At 42.6% G+C, this 17,596-nt stretch overlaps 1 protein-coding gene across 1 annotated transcript in view; it reads right to left on the minus strand.

The window, feature by feature from the left end:
• The window catches only part of LOC121465780 (intraflagellar transport associated protein), a 75,263-nt gene that overhangs the window by 9,017 nt on the left and 48,650 nt on the right, over positions 1-17,596 (minus strand). The window contains exons 3-6 of the mRNA XM_041679169.1: positions 17,389-17,546; positions 16,163-16,234; positions 14,474-14,540; positions 441-580 (exon numbers count right to left, since the gene is read on the minus strand). Of these exons, the coding sequence (XP_041535103.1) occupies positions 441-580; positions 14,474-14,540; positions 16,163-16,234; positions 17,389-17,546 (437 nt within the window). The remainder of the gene's footprint in view (positions 1-440; positions 581-14,473; positions 14,541-16,162; positions 16,235-17,388; positions 17,547-17,596) is intronic.

Below are 17,596 nucleotides of genomic sequence, written 5' to 3' on the forward strand. Positions count from 1 at the left end.
TAACTCTAAGAAACTGACCTGTTCACTGTAGGACTCTCTACAAATGTTTAAATACAAGAAATGAACTTCTACCTCCTTTTAGGAATGGATTTCAAACTGAGATTCTGTTTACATCCTGTCCTTACCTTACCTAATACAGAGGTTTACAGGACCTCAGAGATGATAGAAAAGCCACAGCCAGGTGAGACCAGGAGAGAGAAGGGAACTGTCCTTCCATTTGCCCTGCAGACCCTACGCAGAACTACAGAGGTAAACCAGGTTTCTATATGCAAACACTATTGCTCTATGTACATCAGGGACAGATGGAAACAAGCAAGACCAACTAAACAGCTCCAACTCTAAATTATTCCAAACCAAGGAAAATGCAAAGGGTGCAGGTATAGGGGTTCCCTGAAAGGGTAAAACCCACATACTGTCCCGATGGAATTCCCCGGGAATACCTCTTCCATTTGCTTCAGAGTTCTTCGCTCAGTGGGTTTTGGCTTCACTTCAGAAGTGAGAGGCAGGTTCACAGAAGGAACATAAGCAGGAACACTGGCGCTTATATCCTGTTCGACTTCTCCTGGAAGTAGCAGCCGATCTGTTGGATACAAAATATTTCAGCTGATCCTCCTGGGAAGTTCATCATCTCCCCAAGTCAGACGTCTATAGGCCTGTAACAATCAAAATGGGCAAACATGCTCAGGAAAGCTGGCCCCTTGCACAGTTGCTGTCCTCATCTGTGAACGTCACTTAAAGGATTCCCTTTTCCATAAAATAAAAGCTACCTGTGTATTGATTCCTTATCATGTTGCAAGGTTGTAGTTCATCTGGAAGGTTGGAGCAAGGCATAGGGAGTGATGATCCTTCCAGCCTAAGTCCCCTTAGCTTAGAGAGTGATGTGGTGGTCCTCCCGGGCCTAAGTCCCCTTAGCTTAGAGAGTGATGTGGTGGTCCTCCCGGGCCTAAGTCCCCTTAGCTTAGAGAGTGATGTGGTGGTCCTCCCGGGCCTAAGTCCCCTTAGCTTAGAGAGTGATGTGGTGGTCCTCCCGGGCCTAAGTCCCCTTAGCTTAGAGAGTGATGTGGTGGTCCTCCCGGGCCTAACTCCCCCTCCACTACTATAGGAAAATAAGGCAGGAAGGTGCTCCGTTTGCCTAGTTTTCACTTGTTTTCCTGAGGGGGAGAAGAGAAAGAAAATGGAGTGCAGATTTCATTCTGTTACAATGCAGCAATATTTCAAATATATATATATATATATTTTTTACAAAATGAGGATGCCAGAAGGAAAATACTTTAGCTTTCAGCAGAAAAATGAAATACTCTGTTATATGAAGAATGCACGGGCTCATTTTCAAAACTTGCAAACAACATGTTTCCTGCTTGTTTAGCACAATCAGAAGAATTCAATAACCAATCTCAGTTTCCCCGTGGATTTATTTTGAGTGGTTATGCTGGCTTGTTTTCACACATGTGACACATCATGAATGTAACACAGATGCCACTGGACTTCCGAAACCTTCTTGAGGTGAGCAGACAGACACACAGAAGCATAAGACCTTCCCTCCTCAGCCAGAGGAACTAGGGAGAGCTGGCCAATAGCATTGAACTGGCACGAGATGCTACTGCCTGCTACTCAAAGACGATCCTAACTAAGCCACTCATTAAGTTCTCCGTGGAAGTGATTAATTAGCATCAGGCATATCTGGACTAAAGGCAATGGCAGCATATACAGGAAGATAACTCAGCAGGCCTGATATTCAAAAGCTGAGAGTATTCTGAAAGGCATCCTTCACCCCCATAGACATCTCACTCACAAAAGTGAATCGCTGTTGTTTTTTCATTGTTAAGAAATAGAGCATAGTCAGGTCATCTGGAAACTTGAGGACTGGTGGGGAGGCAGTGAAGAAGGTAGTTCTATTGAGATTGATGATTGGAATTTCAGAACCTCATCTCATAATTGGCATAAATAAAAGCAATAATAACAACCGACACCGATGTGTCCAGTATTTTATAAGGACCAGCACCGCTAATCCTCCCAGCAGCTCTTTGTTCTGTTCTGTTTTGTAAGCATGAGCTCTACACACAGAGAGACCTCACTCAGGATCCCATAGCTAGAAAGGCATAGCCAAGCAGTCTGCCCTGAGAGCCAGGACCTCAGCCAATGTCACATTATACATTCTATAAACAAGCATTTTATTACATGTTTAATTTTGCTTCATCATACAGAACATCCAAGCACAGGCCAAGAAGTGTTGCCTGTAGCTCCCAAGCATAGTAGACAGCGGGAAGTACATTTTGCAAACATTTGATGCCTGGAAAGCATCACGTTTAAACTCATTAACACCGGGAGAGAAACGGGCCTCCTAATGTAGCCATTTATTTGAGTTCAAAGCCAAACTCCTGCACTGCGCTCCCACATGCAAGAGCCTAGGGTATGTCAAAGGCTGGTGAGGGCCTGCCAACAAGAACTAAAGGAAAGGCTCAGGCCTCTCAATGTGAGGACCAACACCATCTATCAGGTCGGTTGGCTGCTGGTGTAAACACAAGTTCCCAAGTGAAAACAAAACACAATCTGCACTCCAGGCTTATGTTTAAGACCGTGGTCTGTCTGACAAAATGTATGGCGGCAGGACAAGTGTCCGTGTCCCTCACTGAAGCTTTTCAGCCCTAATCTGTTCTCATCTAAGGAAGACGTTCAACTTCAACAACAATGATTTCTTTTATAACAAATCTACTGCCATGGGAACAATTACTTCAAAGCAAAAAAGACTCCACATCCTCAGCATCTTAAATTGCTGTCACCTTTTCTCTGGAGGAAAGACAGAATTCAAGAATGCATGCTGTCAGGGCTAGCACAGTCCCTTACGCATGGTGAATTCCCAACCAGTACTTGGAACAGGAAATTAATTTCCTACATTACAAATTTAAACTGAGCAACAACTATGAAGATCCTGTACACCAGTTAGACACTGTGGGTGATATAAAGCAAGCACAGTCCATCCCCTCAAAAACTGACGGTTGTTATAGGGATATGTTTTCCACATAAAAAATCAAAATGAGAGAAACCAAAAACAAAATTGAATTTTTATGACTCTAAGCATTACAGGGCTATAAAAGGTAAAGCAACACTGACAGAAAGAGCCAGGTAGGATATCTATTAGGAAAGAGACTTTCTCCTATCTTTCAGCCATCTCACAGTTATTTGTATATATACTCAAATTTCCCAGAGGTTGGGGGACATAATAGTCACTGGTGATAAGGAATGGATTATCCAAAGTGACCTTTAACAGTCTAATCCTAGAGTGTTTCAAGATAAGAATCAGATCTCATTTATTGCCTCAAAACAACCCAAAGGCTTCTTACATTTTGAATGCCCTTGGCATTTGGGCAGCTTCCCAAAGTAGCTGACGGACAACTTCAATGACCCACTGTTGCTGTGGGATGATGTCTGTACCCTGTCAATTGTAATTTCATAAAATGCTGATTGGCCAGTAGCCAGGCAGGAAGTATAGGCAAGGCGACCAGGCAGGAAGTAGAGGTGGGGCAATGAGAATAGGAGAATTCTGGGAAGAGGAAAGACTCAGTCTGCAGTCATCACCCAGATGCAGAGGATACAGAATGTGAATGCCTTGCCGAAAAAGGTACCAAGCCACGTGGCAAACACAGTCAAGAATAATGGATTAATGTAAGATGTAAGACTTAATTAATAAGATGCCTGAGCTACTAGGCCAACCAGTTTATGATTAATGTAAACCTCTGTGTGTTTATTTGAGACTAAATGGCTATGGGACCTTGTGGGTCAGAGATAGCAGTCAACACACTGTTCTAGATAGTATCAATCTAACCCTTCCTCTGATAAAAACTAGAAAGGCCAAATAAACTTTAAAAATCAAAAAAAAAAAAATCAACTCTTGGAAAGCATTGGAGGGCTACTAAAGCAGCTTGTATCTTAAGAAGTTAAGATTCCCCAAAAAGGAAAGATTTGAGAAATATGTCTAAGGGTTCTTGTGGCTTTTTCAGCTCAAGACTTTTTTACTGGTTTGCAAGCAGAGGCTATAAAGTCAGGAAACTAAAAGGATTTAAGACATAATGTCGGGACTAGAGAGATGGTAGAGTGGGTTAAGAGCACTGGTTGCTCTTTCAGAGCACTGAAATTCATTTCCAAGCACCCACAGGGAGACTCATAATCATCTGTAACTCCAGTTCCAGGGCATCCAATGCCCTCTGTCAGCCTTGTGGGCAATGCACACACTGTGGTACAAAAATATGCCCACAGGCTAAACATCCATACACATAAAATTTTTTAAAATACACATCTTTTAAAAACTTTTTAAGTAAAAAGCGTAACAGAGCTGCAACAGGGCTATGAAGGCTGAAGGTTCCTGGAGCTCTGATGTGTCCTTACTGTGAAGAGTGCTAAATAGGGAAGCTCAGGGCTCGTTCACAGTGTGTATAAAAAGTTACATATATGAGAAAACCCAACATACGACTCCCAACAGCGTGAACCTCACAGCAGAAACAGAAGGACTATCCAAAGAGTTTCTTCCCCCAACTTATCCGGTGAGGAAAACTCTTTCTTTCCTTGGACGGATTATGAAAAACACTAGAATTGCCTTCCCTTTTCTATTCCCTTCTCAGGAAGAAGATGAAAATTTCTTTATGCAATAATAAGTTTGGGGGAGTAGTGTTTTTCTCTGGTTAACATGGCTTTTCAAATACACCTTCACAGATAATTAAGTCAGCAAATATAAAAACCAGAGTAGCAAGACGGCCACTGTAAAGCACACACACAAAAAAAAGTTTCGTTTCTTATGTTTTTAGGAAGCAGTGAAGCCATCAAAGAATGATACTTTAAATTGGTTGGAACATGCCATTTTCTCCAAGCCTGGGACTCTCCTGTATACAGTTCCTTAAGCCATGGCATCTTAAACTGTGAGTTGCGACCCTATATAGAATCATATAACCAAATTTAGTACTAGTGAAAAGTTTGGCAAGATAAGAGGTTTCTTAAGACACAATGACCAGAAATTAAGCCAAATCCCAAGGTATTCCTGGCCCTCACCTGTGTTACAACATGCAACTTCACTGCAGCACTGGTCTGAACATACAGTGTGTACAGTAAATACCATACATGTCGTCAACCCAACAGTCCCCATGAACACTTCCCAAAACACCTCCACTCAGACTGCAGACCGCTAGATATTATGAACTGCACTGTTTTCCTTACGCATATAAAGTTTTCAGTTCTTAAGGAACCATAATGGTTTAATTGTAGAAAACAAAAACGTTTAATAATTCCCTAGCATTAGTCCTCAACGTGTAAGCATCGGATCGGTTTACCGTTGCATTGGCCGCGCTAAGCTGGAATGGCTGACTTTAAAAACAGCTGTTTGAGCTTCAGGCTTGAATTTCATTTAAAAAAAATCCAAAAAGATTCTGACTTGGGATTAGAAGAGAACTTCCAACAAATTCTGAAATTGCCCTAAATATAATTCTGTCATTTTGTACTACATAGTTGTGGCAAGAAGAATTTGTAGCACTGGCAACTATAAAATCAAAACATCCATCTATCCTAAAAAATGTTGAAGATGTTCTGTATCCTGCAACATCAAATATTCACCCGAGATTTAAGTTTTTAAGTCATCCAAGCATATCTATCTCATTAATATAAAAATTTGTTTTTATCATTAATACATAGTAAAGTTATATGTATACCAAAAATCATTTTAAGATACCTTCTTTATGACTTTCATAACTTCAAGTGCATATACATAGAGCTGCACAAAATTTCCTTGTGTGAAAAGAAATCACAGGAGGAAAGGTTTCTAAAAAGCCCCCATTTTACACCATTCCTATGCTCGCCTGTCTCCCTCCTCCTCACCTCAGGCTCCTCTTTTAGTTAATGGTTTTCACCCTGTAAGTCAGGTCTTAGAGCGCCTTCTCTGATTCCACATACAGATTTCAGTTCTCTTACCCTGTGTGCTAGTGAGATCCAGAACAATTTATAATTATATATGTGTACTCTATAGGAATTATCTAACTCCTACAAAAAAATTATTAATCACATGAGGACAAAAGTTCGATGTGTTAGTCTTCAATTGCATGTCAGGAACAAACTACAGCTGTCAAATATTTGTTGAATAAGAATCACTGGTCACACCTCCAGCAGAAGCCTCCTATCCCACCATGGGCCAGTCCAGTTCCCTGAATCTAAGATAAGACTGCATCCTTCCACCTCCCACCCCACACCCCCACCTATATAAAATAACCCCAGCCATCCCTCCTCTCCCCTCACCCTGATACCCAAACCACACAGACTCAACAAAGAAAGAAAATTACAGAATATCTATCATCAACCTCGATGTCCCTCAACTGAAGAATAGATAAAGAAAATGTGGTACATTTACACAATGGAGTATTACTAAACTTATAAAAACAAAAGACATCATGAAATCCACAGGCAAATGGATGGAACTGAAAAAATCATCCTGAGTGAGGTAACCCAGACCAAGAAAGACAACCATCATATGCACTTACTCATAAGTAGATATTAGCCATTACCTAAAGAAGAACCATGCAACAACCCAAAGACCCAGAGAAGCTAAATAAGAAGGGATCAAGGTGAAGACACTTGGATATACCTGGGAAAGGTAAACAGAATATATTTTGTAGGTGGACTGGAGGTGAATGGGGATAGGAAGAGGAAAGATCAGGTTGGGGTAGACAAGGAGAGTACTGGATGAGAGATGACTGGGACATTTAAGGGTGAGGTAGAAACTTAGTGCAATGGAAACTCCCTAGAATTTATAACAATGACTCTAGCTAAGACTCCTACTAAGAGGGGACTCATAGCCTGAACTGGCCATCTCCTGTAACCAGGAAAGATTTCTAGTGGAGGGACTGGGACACCAACCCAGCCGCATAACCTTCAACCTACAATGTGTCCCATCTACAAGATGTATTGGGATAAAGGTAGTGCAGAAATTGTGGGAGTGGTCAGCCAATGACTGGTCCAGCCTGAGACCTATACCATGAGAGTGAGCCCACTGGACACTGCCTGGAACACCAGAACCCAGAGCTAGATGGCCCAGAGACCTAGAATTGACCAAAATATGACTGGAAAAAAAGAAAAGTCAATGTAATGATGCCTACTGACATTCTGCTATTCTCATAGATTGGTGCCTAGTCTCATCGGAGAGGCTTCATCCAGTAACTGATGGGAACAGATGCAGAAGAGACCCACCCACAGCCAACCATTAGGCAGAGCTTGGGGAATTCTGCTGAAGAGGAGGAGGAAGGATTGTAGGAGGGACAAAGGACACCAAAAGAAAACTCACAGAATCAACAAACCTGGGTGCAATCAGAGGCTGCTTGTCCATTTCCCGGCCGACCAGACCCAAAATAATCACACTGAAACTATATTATTACAACACTGCTTGGCCTATTCGCTCATGCTTCTTATTATCTTAAATTAACCTATTTCTATTAATCTGTGTATTGCCACATAGTTGTGGCCTATCAGTAAGGCTCTGTCTGATGTCTGGCCTCTGTCTCCTGCAGTGGCTAAATGGCATCTCTCTGACTCCACATACTCTCTCTATATATCTTTCCCAGCTTGGCTATATTCTGTTAAGCCACTGGCAAAAAGCAGTCTCTTTATTAACCAATGGCAATAAAACATATTCATACATGCAGAGGGCAATCCCACATCACCTGGGCTCACTGGGGCTCACAGACTCAACTGACAACCAAGGAGCCCACATGGGACTGACCTAGGTCCTCTGCATACATGCTACAGCTGTGTCGCTTGCTCTTCATGTGAGACTCCTGACAGTGGAGGCAAGAGGCTGCCTCTGGCTCTTTGTCCAGCTTTTGGGACCCTTTTCCTCATACTGGGCTACCCTGTCCAGCCTTAATATGGGGGAGGTGCCTAGTCTTACTGCAACTTGATAATCCATGTTTGTTTGATATCTTGGAAAGCCTACCCTTTTCTGAATAGAAACAGAGGAGGAGTGGATGGAGGGAGCAGAGAGGGGGCAAAGGAGAGCTCCCTAAACCTGCTTAATGTTGCAGATTAATGATTTTTAAGTCACCAATGTCCTTGGAAATAAAAAACAAATAGGAATCCAATCCCTCAACCCTGCCAGACCCTACACATCCTTCTCCAGTGTCTAGGCAGGTAAATGCAGTCCTCACCCCTCACAAGGAAGCTCTGCAACAGATGGAGACCATTACAGAAAACCACAACCATTGGAGTTATGAGTGGTGGAGCCCCGCCTCACTTCTACGAAACACTCACACACCTAAGGCTCAGGGAACAGTGCAGTAGAGGACGCAGACAGAGTGCAGGAGCCAGAAAACCAGAGGTTTTTTTTTCTTTTTTGATTTTTTTGGAGACACGGTTTCTCTGTAGCTTTTTGGTTCCTGTCCTGGAACTAGGTCTTGTAGACCAGGCTGGCCTCGAACTCACAGAGATCCACCTGCCTCTGCCTCCCGAGTGCTGGGATTAAAGGCGTGCGCCACCACCACCCGGCAGGACCAGAGATTTTAAGTGTGATGATGTCTGCTGGTAATGTCAGAAGCTATAGCCATAAAGTCTTAGCAACATAACTTCCTAACCTGAACAAGGACAACAGACATGTCAAAGTGGATGGGGGAAAAAACACGAGGCTTTGACCTACCCACACAAATAACTACAGCAATTCAAGAACGCTGAGAGCAGGATAGTCTTTTCCAGGGTGGAGCACACCAATGGTCAGCCCTTAAAATAGACATGCAAGTTGTTTGCTTAATGTATAACTTAATTATACACAAATATTGAGAAATATATATGCATACATATATATACATATATATGGAATAAAAAGAAGGACATGAACTTGGAAGACAGCAAGGAGGGTGTATGGGACTGTTTGGAAAAAGGAAAAGGAATAATTATAAGCTCAATAAAAATAAATCATTTTTTTATTTTCTAAAAAAATCAAACAGGGCTGCAAATGTTAAGCAGGAATCAGTGCCCATTCTCACCTAACACAGTGTAAATACACCCACTGTAGGAAACCTGTCTGTGCATGTGTGATTACAAGAACTGCACCTCCAAAGCCCAGTCTCTCAAGCCAGCTGCATGGAAACTGAGAGAGCAAAGGAAAAATGAACAGTATTCCTACTCTGCTGACCTCGATGCAATGACTGCAGCTATCCCAAATTATAATTGTGTTGTACAGCAATTTGAGCCATCTCGTCTGAGGCAGGGCAGTCACCAGGTTAACTATCCTATCTTAAATTCAAAAGAGGTAAAGGTGCTAACTGTAAGGACGCGACAGCCAGCCCTCACTGATGGCACTGTGCTTTTTCCTGCCCAGAAATGAACTGCTCTATTCCAGCCATTAGAATGCTCAGACCTGAGTAATAATTTACATAGGTCCCGTGTGATGACTAAAGAAACTTAATATGGAACCAGGCATCCCTTAAGAGCCATTGGCCTTTTGCTCTGGAATGCCTGGAAGATCCTAGTGGCCTGCAGGTGAGATAGAATAGGATAATGGGCTGTGAGGTATTAACAGCTGCCTTTGCTTCTGTAAAACCTCATTGCTATGGAAAGGAGGATGAAATAGTCTTTTATTACTATATATAGAGAAGAAAAAGACAACTGAGGGGAGCAAAAACAATTTTCTTGCCCAGCTGTGAATTCTATTGCTGTTTGTAATGCATCTGCCCTTTCTGATATCTGCCCTTACCCACACCCTCTAACCACCACTTCTAGCATAGTATAAGGTAGCAGTTCTGCTAGGCAGGAGAGCTGGCCCCAGGGTCTTGAGACTAGAAGACGGGTCCTGCCCCTCACCAGTTGCAGCACTCAGACCAGCAGGCCCTGCACCTTGCCTGGATATCACAGTAGAGATGACCCCATTGGCAGGGGTGTGGGTGAACAGGCCTGAAGGCATGGAAGTGGGAGAGCTAGCCCCACAATCTGAGACACTGCAGTGTGGGTGAGGGAGTGATGGCACCCTCACCCCCAGGAGCTTGGCTCCTACTGCTGCTACTACTACTCCTCGCCACCTACTGCAGGCAGGAAAGCTGGCCATGGGGCCACGAGAGTGGGAGAGCTGATCCTGCCCCTCACTGGCTACAGCACTGGGGAGAGCAGGCCCTGCACCTTGTCCAGGTAGCACAGTAGAGCTGACCCTGTTGCCAGGGGCACGGATGAGCTGTCCTATGGGTATGGGTGCAGGAGATCTCACCCTGCCCCCACTCATCCACCATGTGGTACACCGGTGAGGGAAAGATGCCCTCCCCATCCTACCCCCATCCCTTGTCACCTGTGGCAGGCAAGAGAGCAGGCCCCAGGGTCACAAGAGTAGGAGAGCTAGCTCTGCCCCTCATCAACTGCAGCACATAGGAGAGCAGGCTCTGCATCTTGTCTGAGCAGCACATTACAGCTGACCCTGTTGACAGGCACAGGTAAGCTGGCCCTGAGGGAATGACAGTGGGGTAGATGGCCCCACCCTCCCATCTGCCATGTAGTGGCATGAGCAGGGGAAAGATGACCCCCACCACCCCTTACCTACTATGGGACAATGGTCTTTACCCTGTAAAGATTTGTCACTTGTATTAGTTTGATAAAATGATGATTGGCTAGTAGCCAGGCAGGAAGTATAGACAGGGCGACCAGAATAGGAGAATTCTGGGAAGAGAAAAGGGTCAGTCTGCAGTCATCACCCAGACACAGAGGAAGCAAGATGAGAATTCCTCACTGATAAAAGTACCAAGCCATGTGGCTAACACAGACAAGAATTATGGACTAAGATATAAGAGTTAGTTAATAAGAAACCTGAGCTAACAGGCCAACCAGTTTATAATTGATATAAGCCTCTGTGTGTTTCTTTGGGACTGAATGGCTGTGGGACTGGGTGAGACAGAAAACTTCTGTCAACACTGGCCACTTATAGAAGGCAGGAGAACTGGCCTTGGGACCATGAGGGCAGGAGAGCTGTCCCTGGCCCTCACCAGCAGCAGCACTAGGAAGAGTGGATCCTGAACCTCACCTGGGCAACTCAGCTGATCCTGGTGGCATGGGTGTGAGTGAGCACCCAGATGGCATGAGAGCAGAACAGGCCCCACCCCTTGCTGCCTCCTGCATTAGGTGAGCTAGCAGGGCAATGCTGGAGAGTTAACCCTGGTGGTGAGGATGAAAGAGAACTGGAAGGCTAACCAACCCAGTTACCACCCAAGGCCAGAACCAGGGCTAACGGTTGGCCCAACCCAACATCCACCTCATCTATGAACTGTTGGAGCACATGAAGGGGCTGATCTTGCAGATGCAAAGCTGCAGGATCTCAGTGGCACAGGGCAGCAACAGGATATCCGAGAAAAGCGAGGGCCTAGTACTGGTAGCATAGCAGAAGCCAACGAACCCTTGCAAGTAAAGGCGTAAGGACTAAAGGGTACACTGTGCGGCTCACTCTGCAACATCACAGCTTCCACAGTGAGATTTTTTCTTTTAAATTTTATTTTACTGGGGAGGGTCTGCAAGGGCAGAGGGCAGATACAAAGGGACAGGAAGATGAATGGGATAGGAATGTGCAATGTGACATCCACAAAGAATCAATAAAAAGTTTTTTAAAAAGAATAAATTCATTTACTCTAAATTTGAATTGAGTCTAAGTCTCTGATTTCTCCAGTGGATTTGAACACCACGACACTAACATGATATCAAAAGAACAGAGGGTACCAAGCCTTATAATACCTGGGCTACACATATCAGTACATGGTGTTCATTCTGCCAACAACTGGACTCTAAACTCTACTCCTTGGTTGCCAAAATAACAAGGCACACACTGGAAAAGCACGGTGCTCTTGAATCTTGAAGAATATTTATAAAGGTGAATACAGTGAACAAATAAAATCAGTGATAGAAAAAGCAATACAAAAACGTGTTTCCCTGTTGCCCCAGGCAAATCTGTTGCTTAAACAGTAACAACAGAATCTAATCAGTAAACCTCCCAGCTGCCAAAATTATAAAAGCAACTTGCCTATTTAAAAATGTCACATCTCCCATCTGATATAAATATTTGCCTTCTGCTTACATTCCTGAAGTGCAATACAAATTAGGCCACACACTGAAATTCACCTTGGCACAAAGTATTTAATTTCTTTCTTCCTTTCAAGTGACCCAGATTGTACATTATGAAAATTGGGAAACCTTGGTGGCTTTTGGTAATTAGAATAGATCACTGCAGACTGAACTGACTGCCAGCCATCAATTCACACATCATTTCACACAAGAGACAGTCTTAACTACTTCATTCAAGTCCACTGAGACTTGGTTCAGCCTCAGTAACTGTTTATACACAAATGGAAGACCTCCTGCTATCTAGTTTCTGGAAACATAATACTACTGAGATCTTTTTATTCATTTTTTTAAAAGAAAGTAATAAACCAGGTGACTGAATAGCATACTTGGAAAATGTTTTTTAAAAAAATGGAACAAAAATTAGTAAAGGTCAATGTAAAAAAATATTAAATTTACTAGCCACATTGTTTTATTAGCTTATCATCTCTCCCTGATATACTTGCCTGGTGTTCAGCACTGTTAAACAAAATAACTATTAGCATTAGTGATACACTTTCTAGGTTCTTGTTGTAAGCAATCCTGATCATCTTCCTATAAAGAAAGATGTTGGGGCTGGGACAATGTGACTCCCTAATTAACAGCTGTTATCCCATGTTACACTGGCAGCATTCACCACCTGATTTGAACACAGTCAGGTGGACTGCACTGATGATTATACGGGCTGTCTCAACCCTCTACAGACAGCTTGAGAAAAATCCACAATAGCCACACAACGAGCAGCTCCTGAAATACATTCACTCTCCAGCAAAACACTGTCAGTCTCACTGGAAGAGCCCGAGAGAGCTTTGAAGTCTGGAGGGCCAAGGCTCTCGGATACCCTCAGCCCTGGAGATACAAAACTGGCCCTGCCTAAGAGTCCTGGTACCCTAGGCCTATACAAGAATAGCTGAACCAACAAGTGGAGCAAAGGGACCCACTCATCAGAGCCAGCAGGAGAGTTACAATTCTAGAGGGTGCTACATGCTGCTGCTCCCTCCTGTCTGTGACTGCAGATCACTGCTATCAAATGCTAAAGGATATAAAAATCTGCTAAATACCACCACTCACAGAGATTCTCTTCAGCTATGCAGTTTCTATTGGGAAGAGCAAAAGAACACCAAGCCACACGACCGGTGACAAGTACAGACCTTCTCACTGCAAGAAGGAAGTGAGAAACTGTACCACAATAATGCCCAATACAGGCACTCTCCTGCCCACCGATAACACTGATTTTACCTTGTAAATGTTTTGTACAGACAAGAACCAGTAGTCTCATAGTGTCAAGCTCAAACAATAGTGGAATGGCTAAAAATGCAGTGTATTTCTCTGAGGACTAAGGATGCTGAGCATTGCCTCAAGTGTCTTTCAGCCATTTAGATCCCTCTGTTGAGAGTTCTCTGTTTAGGTCTGTACTCCATTTTTTTTATTGGATTATGTGTTCTTTTGATGACCAATTTCTTGAGTTCTTTGTATAATTTGGAGATCAGACCTCTGTCTGATGTGAGGTTAGTGAAGATCTTTACCCATTCTGTAGGCTGTCATTTTGTTTTGTTGACCGTGTCCTTTGCTTTACAGAAGCTTCTCAGTTTCAGGAGGTCCTATTTATTAATTGTTTCTCTCAGTGTCTGTGCTGCTGGGGCTATATTTAGGAAGTAGTCTCCTGTGCCAGTGCGTTCAAGTGTACTTCCCACTTTCTCTTGTCTTTTTCTACTTCCCATGTAGATTAGATCCATGTATGTCTCTCTTGAGGTCCTCTTTGTTGTCTAGGTTCCCTGGGATTGTGATTTGTAGGCTGGTTTTCTTGGCTTTATATCTAAAAGACACTTATGAGTGAATACATATGATATTTGTCTTGTGGGTCTGGGTTACATCACTCAATATGATGTTTTCTAGATCCATCCATTTGCCTCCAAATCTCAAGATGTCATTATTTTTTTCCTGCTATGTAGTACTCCATTATGTAAATGCACCACATTTTCCTTATCCATTCTTCAGTCAAGGGGCATCTAGGTTGTTTCCAGATGCTGGCTATGACAAAAAATGCTGCTATGACCATAATGACCATAGTGGAGCACATGTTCTTGTGGCACGATTATTTAACAGTTTAATTTATTCCAAATTTGAGGGAAAGGAAAGGGACAGCTCTATTTCACTTAGACCAAAGGTTTTATAAGATTGAAAGGGCTTTAAAAAAAAAATAAATAAATAAGGGCTTTAAAAACTGAGTAAAAGTTTTTCCTTTTCAAAAAGAAATTTCACAACTTCAGTTTTTCTTACATCAAGGGAGATAAGGTAAGGACTGCCAAAAATAACAAAGCAACATAAATCACTTGAAGTTTCCAAAACACGGTTACACAGTATGAAAAAGAGAGAGAGCACATACCCGTGTTCATCTGGGGCTCACTCTCTTCCTCCATGTCCAAATCTTCTAAGTCCAGGAAGTTGTCTACCTGCAAGAAGATTGAGATTATCTTGCATATTAGACACGAAGAAAGGCGATGTAGTCAGGGACCCATGCACACAGCTGCATCCTAGACCTGCTTTCCTGTGGCCTCTCCAGGCCCAGTTAAAAGCCCTTGTATGCATCTGCTTTCCCATCTGTAGGAGCACAACATTTGGAAGCCCAAGGTTTTAAAACGCAACAGCCTGCTCTCTACAGAGAAAGAGAAAACAGGCTGGGGTTTCTCGTGAGTGACTCTGTTTTAAATTTTCTTCCCAAAATTTTTAATACCACTATCAGAGGAAACAGCAGGCCCGGGGTTTGTGTGTTACTGCTTGTGAAGAAACCAGTGATGGAGGTGGTGGGCCACCGTCCTTCCGCACAGCATGCTCTCTGACAGCACTCTGGAGACCAGATAGAGGAAGCTAAAGAGAGCGGGAAGGAAAAGTCCATTCAAAACAAAATCTTGCTGCCAGGGAAATCACAGGAGAGGTGAGCAGGACAAAATATCAAGTGTTCTCTCTTTCAGGCAAATAAAACTGAGAATTACTTCAAAGGTAAAAAGCCCAGCATATGACCTTCCCAGGACCAATAGCTGCATTTCAATGAAGAACTATTCCACATGAAACAGCGTTTCCCACCGCACAGTGACAATGAAGCATTTCAGGGGACTACCAAAGCGTGTAAATAAGAAAATGTTAGCACATGGCATAGAAAAAAGTCACAAGGTTGCTATCCGTTTTATGCTCATAACCTAAAGATAGACATAAAAAAATACCTTAAAGTTACAAACTGAGATTCCTTAACTGCATTCAAGGCAAGCTGTGTCTTTCGGTCCTGAACTGATTATGGACCATGCCCACCCCACAGAAAGCGAAAACGGTAGCTTCCATGCCTCTAACCTGGTAACAACAACTATTACTCAGCGTGCAAATGCAAAAGCAAAATTCACTTTCCATGTGACAGCTTCAATATTCATATTTGAGAATCAGTTACATTATAGCATCTTTCTTCTTAATGAGTATGCTAAAATTCCCTTCCCATTTGTTAAACCTTGGGGAAAAAAAGATCCAAAACCCAGTCAAGCACAAACAGTTTAAGATGTTCCAACACCAATTTAAAAGAGAGAGAGAAAGAGAGAGAGACAGAGACAGAGACAGAGAGACAGAGAGCCTTTCAAGACTAAAATCTGGTGAATCTCCGGTTTTGTTCAAAGAAAAGCAAGAGTCTAACGTTTGTCTATTGGTTTGTACAGAAGTTTGAATAAGAGCTGTCTCCCATAGACTCTAGTAATCGAATACTTGATGTCAGTTGTTGATGCTGCTTGCTAGGTTTAGGAGGCAAAGCCTTGCTGGAAGAAGTCTGTCACTGGAGGTGGGCTTTGTGACTGAAAAGCCTTGCTTTCTAGTTCACTCTCTGCTTCCAGCTTGTGGCTGAAGATGTGATTTCTTGGCTTCCTGCTGCCTGCTGCTTGTTATTGTGCCTCCCGCCATGACAGACTTTTATCTCTACACTCTTTTTTTCAAAGTTGCCTTGGTCATGGGGATTCATCACAGTAACAGACAAGTTGCTAATACAGTTCATTTGTTTATGTGCAGTCGTCCCAAGGCAGATAACTGGGTCTGGCTTTACCTTGACCTTTCCAGCCTGGGTCATGTCACCTTGAAGGGAGCTGCCAACTTGCTGGCCTTCATCAATCACTATCTGAAAGCACAGTAAGAACACAGTCAGGAAATAACAGTTTCTATTCCTAGCATTACCTGAAAGATTCTCTAAGCTACAGCAATGGTGCAGGAATAGGTTTCAGCAAGTCTAAGTGTAATTCTGGTACCCTAGGCTCCTCCAATATCTAGCAGGTGAGCACAAGCTTAAATCCAGCTTGTGTACAAAATAGACAGCTGCTCCACCTCCGAAGTCCTCCCCACAGTGAACCTCTGATACACAAATAGAGACTGCTTCTATAATGTTGTCAAGCTACAAGAGGACAGGGCAATATAAAAATTCTAGGCCTCCCTATATTTAGTATGATCTTAATCATCACCAGTAGAACGTGAATCATTTATGGAAGGCGACTCATATCTCATCTAGCATCACTAGAGGCAAGCTCTAAGAAAATGAATTATAGACCTCTGTTCTATATTTCTATCACAGAGACTTCTGACCCTTATAAAACCAAAATCAAGTATAAGTCTGTCCATAATATCACACAGAAAACACTTGCAAACAGAAAAAAGAAATTCAAATGACTTAAAAAATTAATCAAAGGCCAGGCGGTGGTGGCGCACGCCTTTAATCCCAGCACTTGGGAGGCAGAGGCAGGCGGATCTCTGAGTTCGAGGCCAGCCTGGTCTACAAGAGTTAGTTGCAGGACAGGCTCCAAAGCCACAGAGAAACCTTGTCTCAAAAAACAAAAACAAAAAATTAATCAAAACTCAGCGGCTTATAAAGATAACACTATGAATTATCATTCCTTGATAATTAATCATGATAGCCAAAGAGATGAATACTGTTGATGACATTTTGATGATTAGAAAACACCATCTAATACCTACAAGCCAAATCTGAGAAAAAGCAAGATAATGGCTTCTACTTTAACTCTAAATATGATAAGTTTAGGACAGGAAAAAGAAAGAAAAAAAAGAAGTAGAAAAGGGAACTCTCTTATAAAAACAAAATATATAATTTTATAAAGCATTACGCATGGCAGATCCTTAAGAAGTTTTTACCAAAAACTGAGGATTATCAAACACTGGCATGTAATGACTTAATTCTCAACAAAGTGCTGTCACAATGGCTTCTTCTCCTAGGAAAAACACCCTCTTCTTCAAGTTGTTTCTATGAACATAAAACAGAAGTACCTGGTCATCTTCCGAGCATTCTGATGAAGTATGAGGAACGACAGCTCTATTTCTAAAATGATGATCATGTGATTCCTTTTTATGGGTCAATTTTTTAGTGGTAAATATATTTTCTGACAAATCAGTTCCACATGCTCCCCTTCTGGCCACATTATTCTCTGAAATGGTAAGTTATGAATTATTAAAAACAGCCACTGTCGTCAGATTG

This window comes from Microtus oregoni, unplaced genomic scaffold, assembly GCF_018167655.1.
Source record: "Microtus oregoni isolate MIOR12 unplaced genomic scaffold, Mior012 000031F_ref0000149, whole genome shotgun sequence".
NCBI classification, from domain to species: Eukaryota; Metazoa; Chordata; class Mammalia; order Rodentia; family Cricetidae; genus Microtus; species Microtus oregoni.